Source organism: Capsella rubella, unplaced genomic scaffold, assembly GCF_000375325.1.
Source record: "Capsella rubella cultivar Monte Gargano unplaced genomic scaffold, Caprub1_0 scaffold_9, whole genome shotgun sequence".
NCBI lineage: Eukaryota > Viridiplantae > Streptophyta > Magnoliopsida > Brassicales > Brassicaceae > Capsella > Capsella rubella.
This window is the reverse complement of record NW_006238915.1, coordinates 70,804-95,206: the sequence shown is the minus strand read 5'-3', so window position 1 is coordinate 95,206 and position 24,403 is coordinate 70,804. Positions and strand designations below refer to the sequence as shown.

The following is a 24,403-nucleotide window of genomic DNA, read 5'->3' as shown; positions in this document are numbered from 1 at the left end:
GTCTGTTTACTACATGTTTCATCAATGAGAATTGAGATTAGGAAGTGTTGTAAACTTGATAGTTTCTGCCAAGAGATTGGATTGACTAGTATTAGAAGTTCATTGTCTAGGGATTAGTATGTTTGCAGTTTGATAAACACTCGAAGTAGATTAGCATACTCCACCTACATCAATAACATCATCCTCAGGATCTTCTATCCATTTGTGCTTTCTGTTTAATTCTCTTGTTATTTACTTGTTCTGCTCTATTTTCTTACCAGTATCAATAATCGTTACGTTTTAGCTTATGCATGGTAGTCTATGTTTTACAGCCTTACATTTATCGCATGTTTAACATGTTCGCTTAGGATCACTAAAAACGTAAAATTCTAGTATCAATGCTCCATGCAATTGCTAGCATCACACCTGATTGGATTGATACCTATTGTACTGCAATGACATGATAGTACTCTAGGGTAATTGATAGAAAATCCTAGTATCAATGCTCCACGCAACCATACCCATTACCCATCGTCCAGGTATAGTGCCCCCAGCTGTGCAGAACAACAACTTTGAGATCAAGAGTAGTCTGATCTCCATGGTCCAGGGCAACAAATTCCATAGCCTGCCTATGGAGGATCCCCTAGATCACCTTGACGAGTTTGATCGCCTATGCAGTCTCACAAAGATCAATGGTGTCAGTGACGATGGTTTTAAGCTCCGACTCTTTCCATTCTCTCTGGGTGAAAAAGCGCATCAATGGGAGAAAACTCTACCTCATGGATCTATCACCTCCTGGGAACAATGCAAGCAGTCATTTCTTGCCAAGTTTTTCTCAAACTCCAGAACTGCACGTCTGCGCAACAAGATTTCTGGGTTCACTCAGAAGAATGGTGAAACACTCTGTAAAGCCTGGGAGCGCTTCAAAAGTTATCAGTGTCAGTGCTCCCACCATGGCTTCAACAAAGAGTCACTCTTCAGTACTCTCTACCGGGGCGTTCTCCCAAAGATCAGGATGTTACTTGACACTTCCAGCAATGGCAACTTTCTGAACAAGGACGTCGACGATGGTTGGGAGCTTGTTGAGAACCTAGCCCAATCTGATGGCAACTACAATGAAGACTATGACAGAACCATCAGGGCAAGCACAGATCTTGATGAGAAATAGAAGAAGGAGATGAAAGCTATGAATGATAAGTTGGACAGACTCTTGATGAGCCAGCAAAGGAATGTCCATTTCGTCTCTAAAGAAGACCCTTTCCAGATTCCAGATAGGGAGGGAAAACATTCTAAGGAGATAAGCTATGTCCAGAATCAAGGTGGATACAACACAAGATACAACTCCTATAAGCAAAACCCCAATCTGTCTTATAGAAGCACCATTGTTGCAAATCCACAAGATGAAGTATATCCACCTCCACCACAGCAGCATGGGCAAAACAAGTCATTTGTGCCTTACAACCAAGGTTATGTGCCCAAACAACAATTTCAGCAAGGTTACCAAGCTCCAACTGGACCACCACCAGGATTCCAACCTCAACAAGCTCCGCTACCTCAGGCACAAGATCAAGACATGAAAAACATGCCGCAACAGCTATTATAAGGACAGACAAGTGGATCGATAGAGTATGCTAAGAAATTTGCATAGATGAATAATAAGATGGACTGCACATACAATGCTCTCAATCTCAAGATTGAAGCTTTGACCTCTAAAATGCTTCACCTGGAAAGCAAGAATACATCTATTTCTTCAGGCCAACTCTCAAGGAAAGCCATCCACAACCCCAAAGAGTTTGCAACAGCCCATGCCATCACCTTAAGAGAGTTACCTACTACAAAAGACTCTATGGATATCACTGAGGACAGTGAGGATCTAGATGGGGAGGATTTTGCTCCAAATGAAGATCCCACACAACAAATCAAAGTCGATCATGATCAACCAGCCGTGGTAAAATATGATGTTCCAAAGAGTAAGGAACCACGTTACATTTCTCCACCCTACACGCCTCCATTACCATTCCCTGAAAGATTCAAGAATAAAGTAATGGACAAGTATTGAGGGCTGTTCGACACACTCGAAGGGACTCAACTAACAAAAGATTTGGTAGATACTCATGCAAAGATTCCGTCTTACAATAAAATCCTGAAAGAGGGCCTATTGGGGAGGATTCAAGATAAGAAGGAAATAATTAAAGATGCTGAGGAGAAAGCTGAGGAAGATGAGAGAGTAAAATCACTTAACCATGAGTGTTGTGCCATTGTCCATAAAGAGGTTATCCCAAAGAAGCTAGAAGATCCTGGTTCATTTACTTTGCCTTGCACAATAGGTCCACTATCTTTCAGTAGGTCTCTCTGTGACCTAGGAGCGTCACTTAGTCTCATGCCTTTCTCTGTGACTAGAAGGTTAGGTTTTACACAATACAAATCGTGCAACCTATCCCTCATCTTGGCAGACAGAACGGTTAGGGTTCCATATGGCTTGTTGGAAGATCTCCCAATAAAGATTGGTGAAGTAGAAGTACCAACTGACTTCATTTTTTTGGAGATGGATGATGAGCCTCAACAAGCCATCGATACCAAGGGTTATCCTCGTGGATGTGGGTTTCATGTGGCTGCCGAGATGAGGGAAAGGTGCCAATCGATACCGACATGTTTCAGGTATCGGGTGGTGTCGACTAGCGTCAGGAGAGTGCCAATCGATACCATTTCACAGCAGGCGGCTGATGTATTTGTCTTGTTGCCTAGTACGGTTGTTATTGTTTGTGATTCTGTTTTCGCTTTTGTATAGTCTAGTAAATGGGAGGATTGCGTCACTAAATATTGTTGGTAATATGTACACATCTCTTTGTTGTTGTGCAGGTAAAAGCAAAATATAACTCGGGGATTATGGCAATGAGAAGGAGGATATTACAGGCATTCGTTAGTGTTATGAATGTTTTGTTAAGATGTTGGTTCCTGAAATAATTGATGTTAGACCATCCACAATGGGAGAGACCCATTGTGGGTTCTTTGCAAATTTTTTAATATAAATTTTAAAAAAATTGAGATGAACAGTTTGTGATAGGGTTTTTAAATTTATTATGTTACAATGGTAAGAACCTTTTTTAAAAAAAATTTAATTTAATTTTTTTAATAATTGCATTTTATTACTTCTTAAATAAATATGACTTTAAAAAAACATTACATTACGTAAAAGCAAATATGAAAACAAAAAGCATACAATAATTAAGCAATAGTATTATAAATCATTTATGCATAAATGAGACAAATATAGACTATTTAGTATTGATTCAATAAATTAACATAAATATATATTGGTTTGTATCATTTAAAAAAAATTGATACAAATCTATATATTTACATCAATAAACAATCGTTGTATTTACTATTTTTTATTAGTGTCACTAATAAAATGATACAAAATAAAAAATCAATTAAATAAAAGATACAAAATTAGTATCAATAATAAAATGATGCTAATACAAAATTAGTATCAATAATAAACAATCATCACATGATTATAAAACTCTTCTCTATGAACTCTTTCCAGTGATGAATGATGATCAAATAATGTGAAGATGTCAAAAAGTAGCAGTCACCATTCTACAAGAGCTTGTAGTAGCAGTCACGTCCTGAGAAGAGAGTTCGGTAGTTTCTTCCACATCTCAACCACAAACGCCTCACCCACTCTATCCACCTTCACACCTTCTTGTACTACCTCATCGTGTGCCTGCAGCACCGCAACAAAACAACCATTGAACTTCTTGAATTGATTGTGACTTAAACTTACACATAAAGACAATACAAAGTTGAAAATACTATAAGACAATACAAAGTTAGATATAAATACATATTTGAAGAATCTAGTGCAGTTGGTATACCAAATCCCCAATTCATAACGAGACACCCTAATTTGTGCTATAACCGGGTAGTGATGCAAATTGAGTTCAAACACTAAATTAAAGATCCCCAAATTTTCCGAAATCCTAATTCCCGAATCGACATGAGCCCTAATCGATTTCATCAAATTTATTCAATACAAACGATTAATTTATCAATTCATGACACTATTAAACCAATCTTATAAAAAAATTTACCAGTTTTGTTGATTCGATTCACTCACCCAAACACTTCGTTTGTACCAATCCGATGAACCGTTGAACCACGCGTCGAAGGTCTCGTCGATTCGCCAAAAAGAACACCATTCTCCGGCGTCAAAGCATCGCTTACAACGGATCGAACACAGTTTCGATTTTTTGTGTTTATCGACGAGAGAGAGAGAGAGAGAGAAAGAGAGAGAGAGAGAGAAAAAAAAAGAAGAGAGAAGAGTCACGAAACAAAAGAAAATTTTTTGGCTTTTCAGTTTTTTTATTTATTTATATATTTTACACAACCGCCACTCACATTCTGCCACGTCATCGCCTCTTCAACCACCAAAAGACTCTCAATAGAGAGGCGGTTCTCTCTAATTATGACATTAATTCATTTAATTTTTTGGCCAAAACATAGAGAACCTCCTATTAAATCCCCTGTTGTGTTTGCTCTTAAAACATTTGCTTAGGATGCTAGTTACTTAGTTATTGTTTTCATAATTTGTTGGAATATTAGTTTATCTTCTATTAGTTTACTCGGTAATTTGTTTGATTGCTGGTACGGATTTTTTGTTAGGTTAGTTAAACCAGTCAAACCCTCGGAATACGTCAGGAAGCCAATTAAGTTAAGCAGAAAGCAGAAATATTTCACTTAAGCCAAACGTAGAACTACTAATAAAATCTAATCAGCACACTTAAGTTTTCGTGACTTATTCATATGTGATGATGCAAAGATAGATTTTGTGAGTGTTTGCATATACGTTCCCACTAACTAATCCTACTTGCAATCATACCCAAGTGGAAATGCATTTCTGTATCACCTTTAATTGGTGGTAGACATTGTAAACTTATAATAATCATTACTTTATATTTATACAATAAATGTTTTTTCTTGTAAGCTAGATTTTGTTTAGTAGATTGGTTTAAACTCGACTACTTGAAGCTGACGAAAATTGACTAACATCGTAAACTTAAACTTTTGTCATTTCGTAATGATTTGGATATGAAATTTCTACTATGCTATTTGTCGTCGGCTTGTCTTTCATACCAAATTAAAAATGTTTCAAACATGCAAATAATATAAGTACATGGTTAGTATTTTTGAACATTTTAAACATGTAATTTCTACATCGTTACTAGTATGGGCAGTTTTGAGTCATATGACTTTTACAATTTTGGACACTATAGCCATTTTAACCATCACACATGTTACATATGATTAAACAATTTCATAAATATTTTAAACAAACTTATCACTATATACTAACACCAAAGAAGAATACACTAACTTTTGTTAATCGTCCCCATAGACGAATAAATAAATATATTTCCATTGGGTTTACTTGAAATTGGCTAGCAGCTCAGATAGTGAAATCTCTGCACGTATCCAGCCGACCAGAATAATTCTTGGGTTCACCCCTAGGGGTGAACCTATCTTATTCACCCCCTCTAAGCTAACCAATCAAAATTAGCCATGTCATCTAATTAAATAAATTAAAATAATTTATCTTATTAATTACAAACTTTAAATTCTAACCACTATATTATTAACATAAACTTAAATATAATTTAGTTTATTTATAAAATCTAAACCCTAAAGTACTAATTTATGAACCCAAACCAAAATATAAACTTGTTTAATTACAAAATCTAAACCCTAACCACTATTTTGTCAACCCAAACCAAAATATAATTTCGTTTCATTACAAAATCTAAACCCTAACCACTATTTTATCAACCCAAACCGAAATATAATTTTGTTTATTTAGAAAATATAAACCGTAACCACTATTTATAAACCCAAACCAAAAAATAAATTCATCTATTTATAAAATCTAAACCCTAACCATTATTTTATAAACCCAAACCAAATAAAATTTCCTAAATAAAAATTCTACAGAATTTGTTTCCTTAATTTGTTTTATTTTATGATTTTAATTTTGATTTATTTTTTAAATAAAAAATGACATGGCACATTATTATATTTTGATTGGTTAGCTTAGAGGGGGTGAATGAGATGGGTTCACTCCTAGGGGTGAACCCAAGAATTTTTCAGCCGACCACATTAAATATACGATCAAGTCCACATTGTCCTTTTCTTATTCCTGATTTCGTTTATTTATTTTTCCTCTACGTTCTAATGCAATAAAAAGTTACATTATATAATAGGGAGAATTACTTAGATATACCATAAAAATAAGTTTATTCCTTAAACAGCCACATTTTTTTTTATTTCTTAAATGTTTAGTGAGATTGGTGTAATTACAATAAACACGCTTGTTCTGTTTTCATTTAAAAATTGACACGTCAGTCTCGACATGCCACGTCATACATAAAATTGATACATCATTATTCTGTCTTTAATGATAAAAGAGGAAGAAACTGAACATTTTCATCACTATTCACAAACAAAAAAAAACAGTTTTTTCTCTCTCGAAGCCAACGAATAACCCTAACTCTCGCCGCTTTTCTTTCTCGTTTCTTCTGGCCGCTTATTCTATTATCAGTGTGTCTCTCTCTTTCTCGTCGTTATTGTTGTCGCATTTCTTCTCAACTTGGATGGAGACTTTTCGTTTTCCGACAAAAAACAGGGAAATACGAAACGTCGTTTACGGTTGAGTTATGACACATTGCGGGTGAGTTATGGTACATTACGGCTGAGTTATATTATTACTTATTGTAAGTTATGGCTGAGTTGTGGTTTTTTTTTAATTGTTCACGTACAGGAAAAAATATCTCTACCTCGGCGATTCCGGCGAAGAACCCTAATTCTCGCCGCTTCTTTCTCTCTCATCTCTTTTGTCCGCTTCGACTCATACCGACGAGTCTCTCTCTCTCTCTCTCTCTCGTCGTCATTGCAATCGCCTTTCGTTTCAACTTGGCTGGAGACTTTTTGTTTTCCGACGAAAAAACAAAAGGGAAATACGAAACGTCGTTTTCAACTTTTTGTCTAAGTTATGCCGCATTGTGGCTGAGTTATGCTACATTACAGCTGAGTTATGGTACATTACGGCTGACTTATGCTACATTACGGCTGAGTTATGATATACTTTCTCGAGATTACAAAAAAGTGTTTTTCGGGAAAGACCAACAATAATTACGTACACATATTCACACGCAGACGCATAATAAAGTCATAGAGTATTATGTTTTTAAAAAATTATTCAAAATAATTCAAAATTTGAATTCAAATTTTAAAAACAAAATATTCAAAATAATTTAAAGTTTTTTGTCTAAATATACAATAATACGTCACGGCTGAGTTATGCTACTTTGCGGCTGAGTTATGCTACGTTACGGATGAGTTGTGATATACATTCTCGAGATTACAAAAAGTGGTTTTTGGGAAAGATCAACAATAATTACGTACACATATTCACACGCATATGCATAATAAAGTCATAAAGTATTATGTTTAAGAAAATATATTCAAAATAATTCAAAATTTGAATTCAAATTTTCTAAACAAAATATTTCAAAGTTTTGTGTCTGAATATAGAATAATACGTCACAGCTGAGTTATTTACTTTTCAAGGTTGACTAATGACTATAACTTCAATTTAAAGGGACACTTGAATGTTAACATTAGCACTGGTTATAATAATGTAGAGATTAAATATATTATAATACAAATAACAAAAATAAATAACAGCTATTTTACATTCTATATTTGATCAACTGTGTAGGAATAGAACATAAGTATAGGGTTTGGGGTTTATCGTTTTGTTGGATAAGTTTTAAAAGGTACAAACCTGAGCGAATTTCATGATTTTTATGGAAAGTTAATAAAAGTGTTAACTACATATTATTAAAGTGTTTTTATTACATGAGTGCATCAAATATTCACATCTACCATATTTGAGGTTTGGCCGAGTTATACACACGACATGGTTGACTTATTGTAGAATAATTCGAGGTTTGGCCGAGTTATGCCAACGACATAGCTGACTTAACGTAAATAAATTTGTGGTTTGGCTGAGTTATGCCAGCGTCATGGTTGACTTACACAGACCATTTCGAGGTTTTGCTGAATTATTGTAACGATAACATGTAGCTCATTGTTACATGATGGCTCAACTCATTCAATCTGTAGTTATCGAGAACCAACTTCACAGGCTTTTCGTGTGTTCTTTCAACATCTATCTGCACAACTCTACACCCTCTATCGTCGGCTTTAAAATACATATTTGTGGTTTTTACCCAATTACCATAAACAACAATTACTAGAACCAGATCCATCAACGAAAATGAAGAACATAAATGAAGAACAGAAGTGAAAATGAAGTGAAGAACAGAAAATGAAGAACAGAGTGTACGAAAAAACACGAGCTAATGGGGGACCTTTCGTATTTCCCTCGTTTCTGCTGACTTATGCTGACGTGTAATTGTGCATTTGAAGTCGTAAGTCAGCCATCAAATAAATTTCAAACTCAGCCAAAACAAATCAGCCATCAACACAAATTAAATCAACCACAACATGAAAAATATTTAAGTAATTACTAAAATGTTTTTTAAGATGCCAAATTCAGCCGTAACGTCAATAAGTCAGCCGTAACGTAAAATAAGTCAGCCGTAACTGGAGGCTATATTAGCAATAAATCTTTTGTCTATAAGTCAGCCGTAACATGGTTGAGTTTTCCGTTAAGTCAGCCAATTACGACTGAGTTATGTCTCTGAAACATAAGTCAGCCGTAACGACATTTGATAAGTCAGCCGTTGTCGATAACTCAGCCAACCGGAGAAAGTTAAGTCAGCCGTGTCGATAACATAACTCAGCCAAACTTCTGATAACTCAACCATCGGACTATAACTCAGCCGTAACGGCGGCTGAGTTATTAGCCGTTTTCTCATAACTCAACCAGATTTTTATAAGTCAGTCGTAACTGTTGGTTGAGTTATGATTGTAAGTCAACCGTTGACCCGAAACTCAGCCGTTGTCTCATAACTCAGCCATAACGTGATATAACTCAGCCGTAACGTACATTATGGCTGAGTTATTGGTGGCACGCGCCTTTTTGACTGACGTGGCAGTAGCATTTTTCGTAATTAGTTTTTTCCGGTAACGTGTAAAAAGGGCACGCTGGTAATTAAAAAACATTTAAGGATAAAAAAAAGTTTTGGATGGTTTCCGTCAATACACGTATAATGTAGTCCATCTAAGTAATTCTTTCTTATATAATATGTTATGTCTCAGTGAAACTAGTATTTAGATCCACCACCTATAAACACACATAAATTTGTTTGATTTGGGTTTCAACGACAGTTTGAAGAAACATTTTTAGGAGGTTTTTTCGGGTCTTTTATTTGGCAGTACAAGGTGTAGATTGATTCAGTTCGAGACAGAAAGGATGATCTAGATATATCTCTTTTGAATTTGCTCTGACACAGGAAAAGAGTGGAAATTAAGGGGTTGCCATGGACATAAATCTAAACCCAAACACCTGAATCTAACCAACCTAAAATAATTGGTTCGATGAGAATTCAAATCTCATACACTTAGTCTTGTGGGTGAAAGGTTTGGTTCAGGTTACCCAAACATCTTAATTATATACAGTACTCATAGGAGTTTAGGATTTATTCGTAGTAATATTTTTATTAATCAGTTTAAAACTTGGCTAACAAACTTAACAACACTTGAATCCTAACTAGTTTTTCCAAAACCTTACCATTACTGGTCTTCTTTCTCATTTTATGTAAATAAAATCGCTCGATTTTTATGTTTTATGTTCTTTGATCACTTCCTATGAAACTTCTATCTCTATCGAGACTATTATCCCTTCTTTAATGCTAATCTAATTAAAACCTTTATGTTCTAGTCTTCTAAGTTTTAGAGTTTTTTTTGGGTCAATAATATTGGGGCACAACTGGCCGGCCATTAGCCTAATCTCTACAAATATGTAGAGAATTCGATCCCTGATGTGATGGTGACTGTCTATCAGTGGACTTATCATTTGCCCTAGACTAAAGTCACTTCACGTAAGTTTTAGGGTTTAAATCTTGTAAGCTTTAGATTTAGGTATTCTTTTACATAAATAGTAATAAAAACAGAGCCTGTACTTTAAAAAACCCATTCAAAATATTACTTGAAAGATTATTAAAATATCTAAATCTGGGACTTAAAATCAAAACTTCAAGCTATAAGCCTATAATCTTTCAATTATTAACAAAATTGAGTTGAAATGTAAAAAAAATGGTTTTCAAAATAATAAGAATTTCTACATAAAAGCATCTTCAATCGATTGCTCGTGGTTTTTTTTTATTTCTTTTGGGAGTACAACTTAATAGTTTCAGAAAAACAATTTCGTAAATTCAAAAAGGGAAATAGCACTCTATGTACTCAAATAAATGAAAAATTAAGTATTTGACATTAATGTTTTTAAAATTAGTTCTCTCTCATAGTTATTTTAGCTGGACAAAAATACTCCTATATATGGTAACAAATCGTTTAGCGAGATAACATAATAAATTATAAAAATTTTAATCCAACATTTATACGTTATCTATTTTTAAAATTTACAATGATTCAACACGATAATAAATGATTTATCAGAATGATTTCAAATTTGCCATATAACTTATAATTTTATCGCGATACAATATCATTTATATTGTTAATAAATTAATTAGCATATTAAGTTTAACACTAGAATTTATTTAGCATATTAAGTTTATAAAGATGTGGTTAGAGTTTCGATTTTGTAATTAAACGAACGTATATTTTGGTTTGGGTTGACAAAATATTGGTTAAGGTTTAGATTTTGTAATTAAAAAAATTATATTTTGGTTTGGGTTGACAAAATATTGGTTAGGGATTAGATTTTTTAATTAAAAAATATATATTTCGGTTTGGGTTGACAAATAGTGGTTAGGGTTTAGATTTTGTAAATAAACGAAATATAATTTTTGTTTGGGTTGACAAAATAGTGGTTTGGGTTAATAAATTTCCACGATAACAGATTATTAACATGTTTAAAATTTTGGTTTGGGTCTGGGTTTGGGTTTACATGATAACAGATTATTAACATGTAATTAAACAAAATATAATTTTGGTTTAGGTTGACAAAATAGTGGTTAGGGTTTATAGTAATAAGAGGTGAACAAAAATTGTTCAGAATAGGGATGAACCCAAGAATTGCTCTATATAATATTACTTAACATGTTATTGCTATTATTGACATTCATTATTTTTTGTATATGGTATAGTAAATGAGTTAACACGGTAACTGTAAATTTATCACATAAATCGTAAATTATCGCGATACAAAACAATTTAACACGATATATTTATAAACTTCTATGTATATATATATATTGTTATCATGGTAATTCAATAGTTATTCATCTAACTTATAACATGATTTTACTTATGTATTTGATGAACAGTATCATTGATACTTAAATCATTATACCGCTAAATAATTTGTTAGATGCGAAATGATATTTTTGTCCACTTATACAAGTTGATGAGAGAGAACTAATTATACATATATGAGTGTTATATTCTTAATTTTTGAGTCAACTGGGTACTAAAACTTAACTAACCCATTCAAAAATCCAAAGCTACTGTGTGTTTACATATACACATTTTAAAGAAAGAAAAAAACATTTGCATGTATACCATGTTTTTAAATGTCCATGTGTCGAAAGGGAAAAAAAAGAAAGTTAAGAACTAAAAGTAAATGTCGTCATGACATATTCAAGAACAGTTCACAACAAAATAATAGTTAACAAAGGAGAAGGAATATCTGAAGGCACAAGGAATCTTCTTAATTCACTTTGAACTATAAATCTTGAAAGTATATAATAATTTCATACAAGCTTTCCACTATAAATTGTTCAATACCCTAAACTAAAAATTTCATATTTTACACTTACAACACAAAGAAGAAAGAGACTTACAAAAAAAACAATGAGGACGACACCAAAAGTAGAAATCTGGAAGACACCAGTACCATATCTCTTTGGTGGTCTCTTTTTGCTTGTTTTGCTTATAGCTTTGGCATTACTCTCATTGGTCTGCACACACCAAAAGACTCCTTCTTCTTCTTCTTCTTCTAGCAATAACAATCCTATCGATCAAGAAGATAACGTCGTTGACAAGGAAGCTAAGACTATTACAGGAGAGTACTTACCTAAGATCGTCGTCATTTTGGCCGGAGATGACAAACCTACTTGCTTGGCTGTTCCGGTGGTGATCCCTCCGCCGTCTTCTATTTATCTTTGTAACTGTGACAATGTTATTGTCGTCTCATCATCATCCTAATTATTAACATATTTTTCTTTCTATTGCCATTAAAAAGAATAAGAGATTTCTACTTTTGTAATAACTATAGGCAATTTTGTAACAGTCGACAAGTTTTTATAGGATGTTGGAATTTGAAGTTTTGTGTTATTGATTTCCATGTTTTTTTGTTTTTTTTTTCGAATTATACTATCGAAGGTTTATGAATTATTTCTGTCTATTGTAAAATCTTAAATTTATTATTATGTGATCATACATATTGCATGATTCAAAAAATATCTTTTGATCTTTGCTTACGAAGTAGATGATCACTTTTTCTTATTTTTATATTTCAAAACGTCGTCAATAACACTATCAAAAGTACCAATTAGATATAAAAAAAATTGCTGATGAAAAACTCACTTTTAGGTGAGAAAAATAAATCCCAACAACAATATACATATGTGAATACATACGCATTAGTAATGTATTAAAGACGTGTTTTAAAATTTTAAAGTGGGGGGTTTGAACTAAAAAACTATAAGAAAAAATAAAATGATGGATTTGATAACTTTCACATTGATTGGCAGCTATTGGTGGACGCCGCGGGTTGAAAACGCAAAAAAAATGGACGGTCCAAAGTGGAATTTATTACTTTAGCACTGTGCGGCTCTTAAGTGGTCGCCATAATCTTTTGATGTGATCACTTTATTTATGCTGCTTATGCATATAGGTTTTTATATTTAATTAGATTTGATTAGTAACACTATATAAGAAGTTTTAAGATGGAGTAATCAACTATTAATCTATAATTAGGATCCGACCCGCGCTAGCAGAGGAATATTTTACATATACGTACGACTTTTAACGGATTAAATATGTTACATTTTGATTTTATTGCAGTACAATCGATTACAATAAATCATATATTTTGTGTAAAGAGTTCAAATAAAATAGTAAAAAAACGCAGATAAATGGTAATATAATGACTTTTTGATACAATAGGAAAAAAATAGACCAAATTTAAACAACGCGAAGGAATATTTTCGATAAATAATTCAGCTTAACCATTCTTGTAGTAGAAAGAGGAATATACATAAAAATTATAAAAGAAGTGTATTCATAAAAATTACATACTCACAATAAATGTTTCGAAGGACCAGCCTGTAACGGATTGCATTCATAAAAAAATTATTTATTACTCCATCATTATATAATCGTGAGTTTAACATAATACCCCGTGAATTACTTGTAATTTACATAGTTTGATACATAATATAGTTTATCGGTAAGACTTATTTGTCTTATATATTTTATTTAATCAATATTTGAATAGTATATTTTGTTAATAAGAATCTGTATGTACATTGTCAAATTTTGATTTAGTTCTGTTTTTTAAGATCCCTAAAAATGAAAAAATTTGCATATAATTTGAAATCATATTTAGGTAAAATTTTCTTTCACAAAATATTTAGTTGTAAAATTTAAGTGGTGTGTATCATAATATGAGCCATTGCAAAATTGCATCTATGTCTTCAAAAAAATATTTCTAATATTTTATGTGTTCTATAATTTTATATATTAGAAGATTTTACATTATAACATATTGAAACTTTTTAGAAGTTTATATGGTCAAATAAATAACTTTGATAATCCAAATTATTTTTTTAAAATTGAACGCCTGATAAATTAAACGACATGCTCATTCATAGTAAGAAGCATACTAGCCATATTTATAATAATTTAAAACCATCGTTCAAAATACTTAAACGATGTGGTATGTCTTACACATTTTCTATCAATTAAATATAATATAAAATTGAGAAATTGATACCAATAACCTTTTTATAATACCCTCTTTTCAAAATACCATTTTTTTTACCATTTTTATTTTTGCCCTCTCTTAATTTTTAATGTCTATTTTACCCCTATTTGAAAGAATATTCTTTCCCAAAGGAAGGAATATTCCTTCCAAAAATTTCCCCCCCAAAAATTTCCCGCCAAAAAGTTTTCCCAGAAAATTTTCCCGCCAAAAAATTTCCGCAAAAAAAATATTTTTTCAAAATTTTCCCGCCAAATGTTTTTAAAGGGTCTTTTAAAGCGTTTACAAGGGGTTTTAAAGGGATTTACAAGAGTTTTTAAATGGTTTTTAAAAGATTTGTAATGGTTTTTAAAGAGTTTTAGAAGCCTACAAAGGTTTTTAAATGATTTACAATGGTTTTTAAAAGTTTTTATAAGTTTATAACAATTTTAAAAGGATTTACAAGAATTTTTAAAGGATGTTAAAAATTTACAAGGATTTTTAAAGGCTTTTTAAAAAGATTTACAAGTGTTTTTAAAAGGATTTAAAAGTATATTTAAAGGCATACAAAGATTTAAAAATAGTTTTAAAGGATTTACAAGAAGTTTTAAAGGGGTTTAGAAGTTTACAAAGGTTTTTGAATGGTTTACAAAAGTTTTTAAAGGTATTACAAGTTCTTTAAAATGGGTTTTAAGGATTTACAAGGGTTTTTAACGGGTTTTAGAAGTTCACAAAAGTTTTTATTAAATGATTTATCACGGTTATAAGTGGTTTAAAGGGATTTACAAGTGTTTATAAATGTTATAAAATGATTTACAATGGTTTTAAAAGGTTTACTCAAGTTTTGAAAGGTTTTGGATGACTTTTAAAAGATTTACAAGGGTTTTTAAAGGATTTTTAAGGGATTTATAAATATTTACAAGGTTTTTTTAAGAAATTGCGGAAAAATTTTGGCTGAAATTTTTTGGCGGGAAAATCTTTTGTCGGAATTTTTTGGCGGGAAAACTTTTGCCGAAAATTTTTGGCGGGAAATTTTTTGCCGAAAATTTTTAGCGGGGAAATTTGGCGGGAAATTTTTCGGAAGGAATATTCTTTTTGTTGGAAAGAATATTCCTTTTTTCATCATGGGTATAATAAAGGAGGGTAATTTAGTCATTTTGTACATTGAAAAAGGTATTTTTGAAAATGAACACCTAGATAGGGTACTTTTAGAAAAGGGTATCATAATAAAGGTTAGTTATGCAAATCTCCCTATAAAATTTCATGAAAATATTTAACCAACTCGCTTAGATTTGACCAAGAAATTTAAACAACCCGTTTTAGATATCCACACTTTATTTTAATAAGATTTTACCCTTAATAAATTTATAATAATATTTTCTTTGCAATTGAGTGATATATATATGTTTTGAAAAATTAAATTGTAACATATTTTTAAAAGTTTAATTTTTATTAATACATTTATATTATATATTTTAATAAATTAAAAATAAGATCAAATCAATGTGAAAAGAGATTTCTATTTATTTTAAAATTAGTTAGAGAAATATTCAGAAATCTGAAACTAAATATGGAAATAATATAATCTGCTTAGGAAGTATCTAATTTATAATTCCAAACCCAAATAAATATCCTTTTAAAGTATTGAGACAAACATCAACACTGCAAGTCTAACACACAAATAAAAAACTCTCTCGTCTCTTCTTCACAATCCTAGCCGCCATAATAGATCTAAGTGGGGAGCACCGCCTCTGACCTTGTTTGGTGATTGTGTTACTTCTTGCTCCTCTTGTTTCTTGGTGGCCACCGGTTGGCAAAATTTGAGTTTCAGTGATTGGCTAAAACCTTTCTTCGATAGCGATGATGTGCTGTCTTCTTTATTGATGTAGCGGTGGCTCCGGTCGGGCAGTGGAAAGATCTGTTGCGCATGAGCATGGTTGAAGACGCTGGCGGTTGTATAAGAGCTTCTTCTTGGCTCATCCGTTCAACTAGTCGTTGCGGCTTCGACGGAAGTTGGTGGAGAACAGGTGGATTTCGCTGTTCTGCCTTGGTGGTTTATGGTAGATCCATGGGATATTTGATGACCACTGTGGGTTCTGGTAAAAGAGTGCTTGTCTGAGGCATCAACCTCTGGATCCGCCGTTGTGGTTTCCATCGGACTAGTTGAAAAACATTTTGTTCAAAGGATTTTGTGGCTTCTAGATTTAGATGGAGGGGATAGATTCATGGTTTTCATATTGCTAGGTATGGGATCTGATGCAGACATCGAAACCAGAATAAACAGGGAGGAAACCAGTCCACACACCAAACCGGTTCACATGGAGCATTTTGGAGAATGCTTGCCTATATGGAGTACTGAACAAGCTCAAGGCATAGGGTTAATTATGCACCAGCAAATTAACCCTATGAAGACTAATGGTTCAGGAGAAATCATTTACCAAGCAACTGATTCAACGATGATACATCTTTACGTACTAGCTGAAGTACATGCTGACGGACCTGAAATAGTAGCAGACCAGATGAAGTCAATGAATGTTTTCTGGTACCACGTAATGGTGTGTATTGAAATTTGAGTTAGAGCCTAGAAGACATTTTAAACCATTCAAGGCCCATACCAGACAAGAGTTGGTGCACCTCATCTCACATGATCTTTATGGAGCTTAACATGGATGCTTCCTTAAATGGTTCATTCCAAATATTCGCATGGAGGCCTGGAGAGTTTTCATATCACTTAGAGGCTTCATTACAACCTCTAGGATGCACCACACCACACTTGATCAGGTGGATCAAGTCTAAGCTCTACTTCCAATATTTGTTCCCGTTTGGCATCAATACACAACGGCTCCTTCCTTCTTTGTTTGTGTGCGTGTTTAAGGCTCTTACTAACATCAAGAAGCTCCCAAGACACTCAACATATCCCCCAAAACCGTCCAGATACAAGCCCAATCATATATCACCTCTTTGGCCAAGGATTCCACCATAAAGACTCCAACGACTAGTTTTTGATCTCATATCTTATTTCTTTGTTTAGATATTAGAACGTTGTACTCAGCCTTATATAAGCTGATCATTACACTCATTGTAAAAACACCATTGATCAATATAAAGTAATATAAAGTTTTCTTCTTGTCAAAGTTTGAGTCTTAAAAAACTTTCAATTAGCGTCTTTCTTTCTTTCTCTCTCCCCTAGTGCAACAGAAGTGCGATTTGTCTCGGCTGGTTTTTTTTTAAACCCTAATCCGCCTCTGGCCACTGGCATCTTGCCGGCCGGTGGGTTTCTCTATGGCAAAGAGGAAGCGGTCTTCGATTTTGGCTTGCCCCTTCCCTCTGGCCACCTCTGCCAAGTTTGCTTGTTTCTTGTCCTCTACCTCAGGGTCTGTGTCTAGTGTTCCCGCGGCTCCTCCGCCTGATATTGTCGCTCAGTCACCCCCTCCGAATATATGGTTCTTGATTTACCTCTTGTTAAGATAAAGGGATTCCTTCCCTCCACTCCCGTTGGGTCGGCATCGCCGCCTGTAATCAGCTCGTCCTCCGTTACTACTGGGTCTTCAAAGTCGGTTGAGGCTAAGGATGCTCCTTATGCGCCTCCTGCTCTTGAGAAGATTCAGGTCCTCTTGGGTTCGTCTGTGTCTGAGATCTCCCCCACTGTACCCAAAAAAATTGCTATGGCACTAGAGGTTCCGGCTTCTTCTTTTCCGAATAACTCTTCTCCGACTCAAAAAACGATCGATGATGCCTCAACTCCTGCTCGACTGGGGACTTCTACCGCTGCCGAGACTAGTCAGCCTCCAAGGGAATCTCCTTGGGCAACCAAGTTTAAAAACTCTCTACATAATTTGAAACATATGAACCCTCCTTCCTTCTTAGAGGATGGAACTCTTGTTATTTTAAATCCTCCTTTTGTGCTCTTGAAAACGGCAGAAATGTGGAAGCGGCACCTTGTGGCTCAATTTCACGGATTATGCCCTCACCTTCCGCGGGTTTTCTCTAATCTTAATCCGATTTGGGGTAGATATGGGAACATAACTATTCCCATCATTACAGAAACAACGGCCATGATTTTCATCCCTTTTTCCACCACTCGTCAATGGGTAGCGGACATTGGTTTCTGGCAAGCGGGAAACTGCGTGTGCATGGTTTACCCTTGGTCTTCAGAAGGTCCGCTAGTATTGGAAGAGCTCAGCACAGCTCCTACTTCGACAGTTCTTAAAAGAATTCCGCCTCGGCTTTATTCCTTAGAGGGATTTAGTGTTATAGCTAGCGGCATTGGAAAGCCTCTTCAAACTAAGAAGTCCTAGTTGGACCCTATTAACATTGGATTTACAAAGGTGATTGTGATTATAAATCTCCACTCTCCTCTTCTGTTGAAGGCAATACTGCAAGGATTGAAGTGGACTATCCTCGGTCACCTCCGAAGTGTTTTAATTGTGGAAGCTACGGCCATATTCTAAGTAGGTGCCCAAAACCTCTGGAGAAAAACTTCCGTTTAAGAAGGACAAGCCTTCAGGTTCTAAGGTTATTTCTCATCCCACAGTGACTCTACCTTCTTCTTATTCTTCTGGGGTTAAGGTGCTCTCAGTTCCGCGTACTGTACTCCCAATTAAGAACTCTAGGAGAAGGAGATCTCGATCCAAAAAGCGATCCACCAGCACTCCTTCGGTTGATCACTCAAGTGGTGTTCAGGCGAATCCTGGCCAGCTCATCGATCATTTTGTTCGCCAGAAGCCTGAATGGATTGTTAAGGATTCCTCTAAATCTTCCTTAAAAGAAAATGAGAAGAATCTGTCTGAACAAGTCGTTGTGCAGCCTCTTCCTTCGCCTATGAAGAAGCCTATTCGCCCTCGTAAGGAATTCTCAGCAAAGGAGACTCGTGCTATGAACCGTTTTCTTCCCCTTTCTGACTCTTCCGATCCAGTTGAGATTATTTTCAGGCTGATGCATTCCCTCTCCCTACTGGCTGGGATGTTATGTCAAAGAAAACTAGGAAAAAACTCCAAAAGATTTGGCATAAGCAACAAAGATCAAAGGCTTTTGTGTTCCTCACTCAAGGAAGTCCCTCGTACAAATTTTTGTGTTCAATGTTGATTTTTTTGTATAATATAAGAGGCTTTAATATCCATTCTCGACAGCGGTATATGAGAACCAGGATTGCTTCTAATCATTTTTTGGTGGGGTGACTTTTGGAGACACATGTGGCTAAGGCAAATGCTACTTCAGTTTTGTCCTCTATCCTTCCAACTTGGAGAATGGACAGCAATTACTGCTGCTCTTCCTTTGGCAGAATTTGGACTGTGTGGGATCCGTCAGTTTCGGTCTTGGTTTTCAAAAGGACGGAACAACTTATTATTGCCAGCATAAAGCTCCCATCTTTAGATCAATATTTTGTGGCTGCTTTTCTTTATTGAAAAAACACAAAGATTGAGCGAAGGGCCTTATGGGAGGAAATCTCAGAGCTATCTTCATCAACTCTCTTGAAGAATACTCCTTGGGTCTTATTAGGAGATTATAACCAAATTGATGAAGTGAATGAACATTTTTCGATCACTTAGACTACTCTCTCCTTGAGAGGGATCAATGATTTCCAAGATTGTGTTAATGCCAATGACCTTTCTGACTTACCTAGCAGGGGAGTGTTCTTTACTTGGTATAATCATCAATCAGAGAGCCCCACCATCAGGAAACTCGAGAGAGCAATGGTTAATGCCTCTTAGTTGGATGTCTTCCCTAGTGCTATGGCAGTTTTTGATCCTTCAGAAGATTCAGACCATTCTCCTTGTATTGTTAGGATTCAAAACCTCCCGGCTAGGGCTAAGAAGAACTTCAAATACGTCTCTTTTCTGGTCACTCATCACACCTATTTGAACTGTTTGCTGGCTGCTTGGGAGATGCAGACTCAGGTTGGATCCTGTATGTTTACTCTTGGTGAGAAACTTAAGGCAGCAAAAGGAGCTTGTAGGCTTCTTAATAGGCAAGGTTTTGGGAATCTCCAACAACGTTCTGCCGAGGCTCTTCAAGATCTGGAATCCATTCAAATTCGCCTCCTCTCTTCTCCCTATGTTCCTCTTTTTAGAGAAGAGTTTATGGCGAGGAAGAAATGGAACTTTTTCTCTAGTGCTCTTGAAACCTTTTTCAGGCAAAAGTTAAGAATCATATGGCTAAAAGATGGAGATGCCAATACAACGTTCTTCCATAAAAGCCATTTTAATTCATCAAGCTAAATTTTGATCTCCTATCTGTGAGGTGAAATGATGTCCGCATTAAGAACGTGGATCAAATAAAACAGATAATTTTTTCTTAGTTTCTTACTATGCCCATCTTTTGGGATCTGAGGATCTATCTGTTGCTCCTTTCTCGGTGGATCAAATCAAGGCACTGGACCCTTTCAGATGTGACAGTAATTTAGCGCAGAAAATTACAGCCATTCCTACAGAGCAAGAAATCACTTCCACTATATTTAGCATGCCAAGACAAGGCCCCGGGGCCAGATGGTTTCCCTTTCGAGTTCTTCTGGGAAGATGGTCAATTGTGAAGCTGAGCGCGATTTTGGCTATTCAGGAGTTCTTTATAGCTGGTCACTTGCTAAAAAGGTTCAACTCAACTGCCTTCACTCTTATCCCCAAGTTCATGGGGGTGGATCAATTGCACCATTTTAGACCAGTGGATTGCTATAAGAAGATATACAAGGTTATTACTCGTCTCATCTCGGCCAGGCTTAAGTTGTTTATATCTTAAGCATTCAAAATAACCAGGTGGGATTCATCAAGGGGCGTTTATTATATAAAAATATTTTGCTGGCCTTAGAACTGGTTGAAGGTGCTCCATCTTTATCTTACCACACCAGTGCCTAGCCAAGTTAGAACAAATGTGCAGTGGGTTCCTCTGGAAATGCTCTCCTAATTCTGCACGAGGTGCTAAGGTTTCATGGGACATTGTTTGCTCTTCTAAGGAGACTGGAGGTTTGGGGCTTAAAAGATTAGTCTTTTAGAACAAATTTTTGGATTAAAGCTTATCTGGCTTCTGTTCTCAACAGCAGATTCTCTTTGGATTTCTTGGATGAGGATCAATGTGATTCGTAACAGGAACTTTTGGGATCTAAATCCGGTCTCTCATGGTAGCTGGATTTGGAGTAAATTATGTAAGCTTAGAGATATTGTGAGACCCTTCATCATTTGTGAAGTTGGCTCAGAGGTCACGGCTAGCTTTTGGCATGACAACTGGACTGTTTTGAGACCATTATTACTTTTGGTGGGGCCAAATGCTCCTCAAATCATAGGCTTTCCGGTCAATGCTGTGGTTCGAGATGCCATTAGAGGTCGTCAATGGTGGATCACTTCCACTAGAAGTAGGAATCCTGTGATGGTTGAGATGTTGATTGACTGCCAGCATGATGATGTCTATCTTTGGAAACCCGACCATCATGCTCCTTCAAACATCTTCTCCACTTTTTTAACCTGGCAACTTCTCCATCTGGATGGTCCTTCTGTTCCTTGGCATGATGCTGTCTGGTTTAAACACCAAATCCCAGAACACACTTTCACTTGTTGGGTTACTGCTAAGAAGAGGCTCTATATTCGGGATAGACTTCATAGATGGGGTATTCAGGTCCCTTTATCTTGTCTCTTATGAAACAACCATCCAAAATCTCATGAACACCTCTTTTTTGAATGTGAGTTTAGCTCCCGTGTATCACATTTTTTCACAAGAAGACTTCACCTCACATCCCCACCCCAGTATATGCCCTCGTTGATTTTGAAGCTGCTGTTCCAAGCGTATGTGTATCACATTTGGACAGAGCGTAATCAATGTCTCTACTCAAACTCTTCAAAATCTCCCCAAGTTATTATAAAGGAGATTAATATCTTGATCAAATCTCGTCTCGCTCCCTTATCGGCGGACCAGCGGCTTGCCAGTCCGGGGAATACTATTCTATCCTCGTTGTTCAATTGTTTCTTATGATTTGCTCTCCCACTGCTGTTAGGCGTATGGTATTTGGCTTGGTTGCTCTTGTACCTTGTCTCTTCTCCCTCTCCTTTCAGATTGATATTGTTATTAGTCGCTTTCGTGATTTGCAAGTTCTGCCTATTATGGGGACTTTTTGTCTATCGGTTTTCAGGCCTTGTTCCTTCTGAATGGACTTGTTGCTCTGATGGGCCTTTGGCCTTTGTAATCTGCTTCCTGTATTTGGGCTTGTGGCCAAGCTTGGACCGTTTGCTAAAAAAACTTATTTGCTTTTGTTTATTATTTATTTGTGATTTAATAAAAAAGCCATAACAAATGATATTTTTGCTATTTTAAATTAATTTTCGAATTTTATTTTTATAAAATCAGAAAAGAAAAATAAAAATTGTTTTCCATTTTGTTATTTGAGATTTTCGGATTTTTGTTTAAAAAAATTAATATATTGTTGCCTTATCTTTGTTTACAATTATTTGTTTTTATCATATTTGTTGATTTATTCTTGATACGTCTTCTTTGTCTTTGTGTTTACGAGGTAAAAACCTAGAAATAAGAAGAGACAATGGATTCAAAAGATGATGATCAATACACATCTGAGGCTGATTGGCAATACAACGATGATAGAAGCCAAAGCTTAATTGGAGAAGAAGATGGATATGAGAGACGGTCATGGTGTCAGGAGGATTATTCAGGTTCAGAATTTTGGAGTGCACCAAATGAGGAAGAGTGTGAACCAGAAAAACCAGACCCACTTCTAGATACCACCAGTTACCAAGGTTGGTATGACAAAGAGGAAGACCAAGCGAGTGAAGATGAAGAATTCTGTGGAGATGATTCATGGCGTGCAGATGATGTTTCTCAAATCAGAAATGAAGAGGAGGCATATTGTGAGGAGTCCGACTCTCAGTTCAGTCAAGAACAATAAGAACTCCATCTTGAGGAAAAAGATTCTTATTACCAAGGAGAAACTGAATCCCAATTCAGTTTAGAAGAACTGAAGCAAGTTTTGGTGAAAATTCAGAACTTGAAGAAGAGTTTGATGAAGAGCATGAGGACAAAAGTGAGGCTGGAAGAGATGATTCAGAAGGACAGCTTGTAAAAAAAGATGAAGAAGTAAGTGAGGCTGGAATAGAGTCCGTTTACATTAATTTTGCGGGTCATTACAAAGGTCCATGAGCATATTTTCTTTGGGAACAAGACATGGAAGATTGGTTATCATCTAATCGAATTCCAGAGGAGAAGAAGACGGTTTATGCTAAAGATACCTTAACCGAGGATGTGTTTAGGCGTTGGGAACAAGACGCATATATTCTTCTTGAATATGATGAACCAGAAGCGTCCTAGGAAGAAATGAAGCAACTTTTGTATAAAGAGTTCATGAAGGATGATAGCGACATGCGTCAGTACAATTTACGCATCTACACCAATCCCGAGCCAAGAAGATGGATCCTAGCAAATCCGAAGTCTACACCTAAGAGAGCTTTAATCCTCAAGCCAAAGATGACGACTACAACTATTCTAAAGGAGAAGATTGAGTCTAAGTTAACAGCTAATACAAGGGAAGATGAGAAAAATTCAAACCCTCAAATTATTGCTACAAACCCGAGTGAAAACTCATTGCGTGACTCACAAGGCAAAGGAAGTCAAGGTAAGTATTCTAATCTTTGTAAGTTAAAGAAGTGATATGTTATAGGTGTCATAAGAGAGGACATTTTGCTGCAAATGTTTCAACGAGAAAGGTAGGAAGGTTAAAAACTATAGAGTTTAAACCGAATGCTAGTCTAGCTACAACAAGTTCAGAAAATTCAAGTTCTTGTATGATATACACTTGCTCTTGTCAAAGAATGTTGATTTGGGTCACACTATGAGCATTGAGAAGCAACCATTAGAACTACTTGTAAATGGAACTTATGACCTTATTTGATATTGGAATAATTCCACCATTCATCGTTGCTTTATGTATTTTGTTTTTAATGATTTACTTCAAGTATAATGCACTTAATTTTATTCTTAAGTTTCAAGAAAGATACAGGAACCATAGAAGCACACAATAACTGATACTAGGCTTTTTCTATCAATTACCCTAGAGTACTATCATGTCATTGCAGTACAATAGGTATCAATCCAATCAGGTGTGATGCTAGCAATCAAGATATATCAGAGATGATTAAGTCAAGCAAGCATAAATGATTTTTGGTTTTCAGCGATCCTAAGCGAACATGTTAAACATGCAATAAATGTAAAGCTGTAAAACATAGACTACCATGCATAAACTAAAACGTAACGATTATTGATACTGGCAAGAAAACAAAGCAGACCAAGTAAATAACAAGAGAATTAAACAGAAAGCACAAA

General features: G+C 35.2%; 4 protein-coding genes, 1 long non-coding RNA gene, 1 other non-coding gene and 1 pseudogene across 6 annotated transcripts; 5 read left to right on the top strand and 2 right to left on the bottom strand.

Moving 5' to 3' along the window:
• Positions 1-835: 835 nt before the first annotated feature.
• Positions 836-939, bottom strand: LOC111829576. Its single transcript, XR_002832943.1, has one exon. It is a non-coding gene; the product is annotated as a small nucleolar RNA R71 (small nucleolar RNA).
• A 226-nt stretch (positions 940-1,165) lies between these two features.
• Positions 1,166-1,582, top strand: LOC111829549 (vacuolar protein-sorting protein BRO1-like). The gene has a single exon (XM_023778852.1). The coding sequence runs from the start codon at positions 1,166-1,168 to the stop codon at positions 1,580-1,582; it is 417 nt and encodes a 138-aa protein (XP_023634620.1).
• A 1,810-nt stretch (positions 1,583-3,392) lies between these two features.
• On the bottom strand, positions 3,393-4,266 carry LOC111829574. Its single transcript, XR_002832941.1, has 2 exons — positions 4,077-4,266; positions 3,393-3,709 (listed from the first exon to the last, which is right to left on the bottom strand). It is a non-coding gene; the product is annotated as an uncharacterized LOC111829574 (long non-coding RNA).
• Positions 4,267-11,979: 7,713 nt separating this feature from the next.
• LOC17874581 (protein GLUTAMINE DUMPER 6) lies at positions 11,980-12,333 on the top strand. Its single transcript, XM_006279401.1, has one exon. The coding sequence runs from the start codon at positions 11,980-11,982 to the stop codon at positions 12,331-12,333; it is 354 nt and encodes a 117-aa protein (XP_006279463.1).
• A 5,199-nt stretch (positions 12,334-17,532) lies between these two features.
• Positions 17,533-18,390, top strand: LOC111829548. The gene has a single exon (XM_023778838.1). The coding sequence runs from the start codon at positions 17,533-17,535 to the stop codon at positions 18,388-18,390; it is 858 nt and encodes a 285-aa protein (XP_023634606.1).
• Positions 18,391-19,170: 780 nt separating this feature from the next.
• Positions 19,171-20,940, top strand: LOC111829546 (annotated as a pseudogene).
• A 14-nt stretch (positions 20,941-20,954) lies between these two features.
• Positions 20,955-21,718, top strand: LOC111829545. Its single transcript, XM_023778827.1, has 2 exons — positions 20,955-21,048; positions 21,123-21,718. Exons 1-2 carry the CDS (start codon positions 20,955-20,957, stop codon positions 21,716-21,718), a joined length of 690 nt encoding a protein of 229 aa, XP_023634595.1.
• Positions 21,719-24,403: the final 2,685 nt, after the last annotated feature.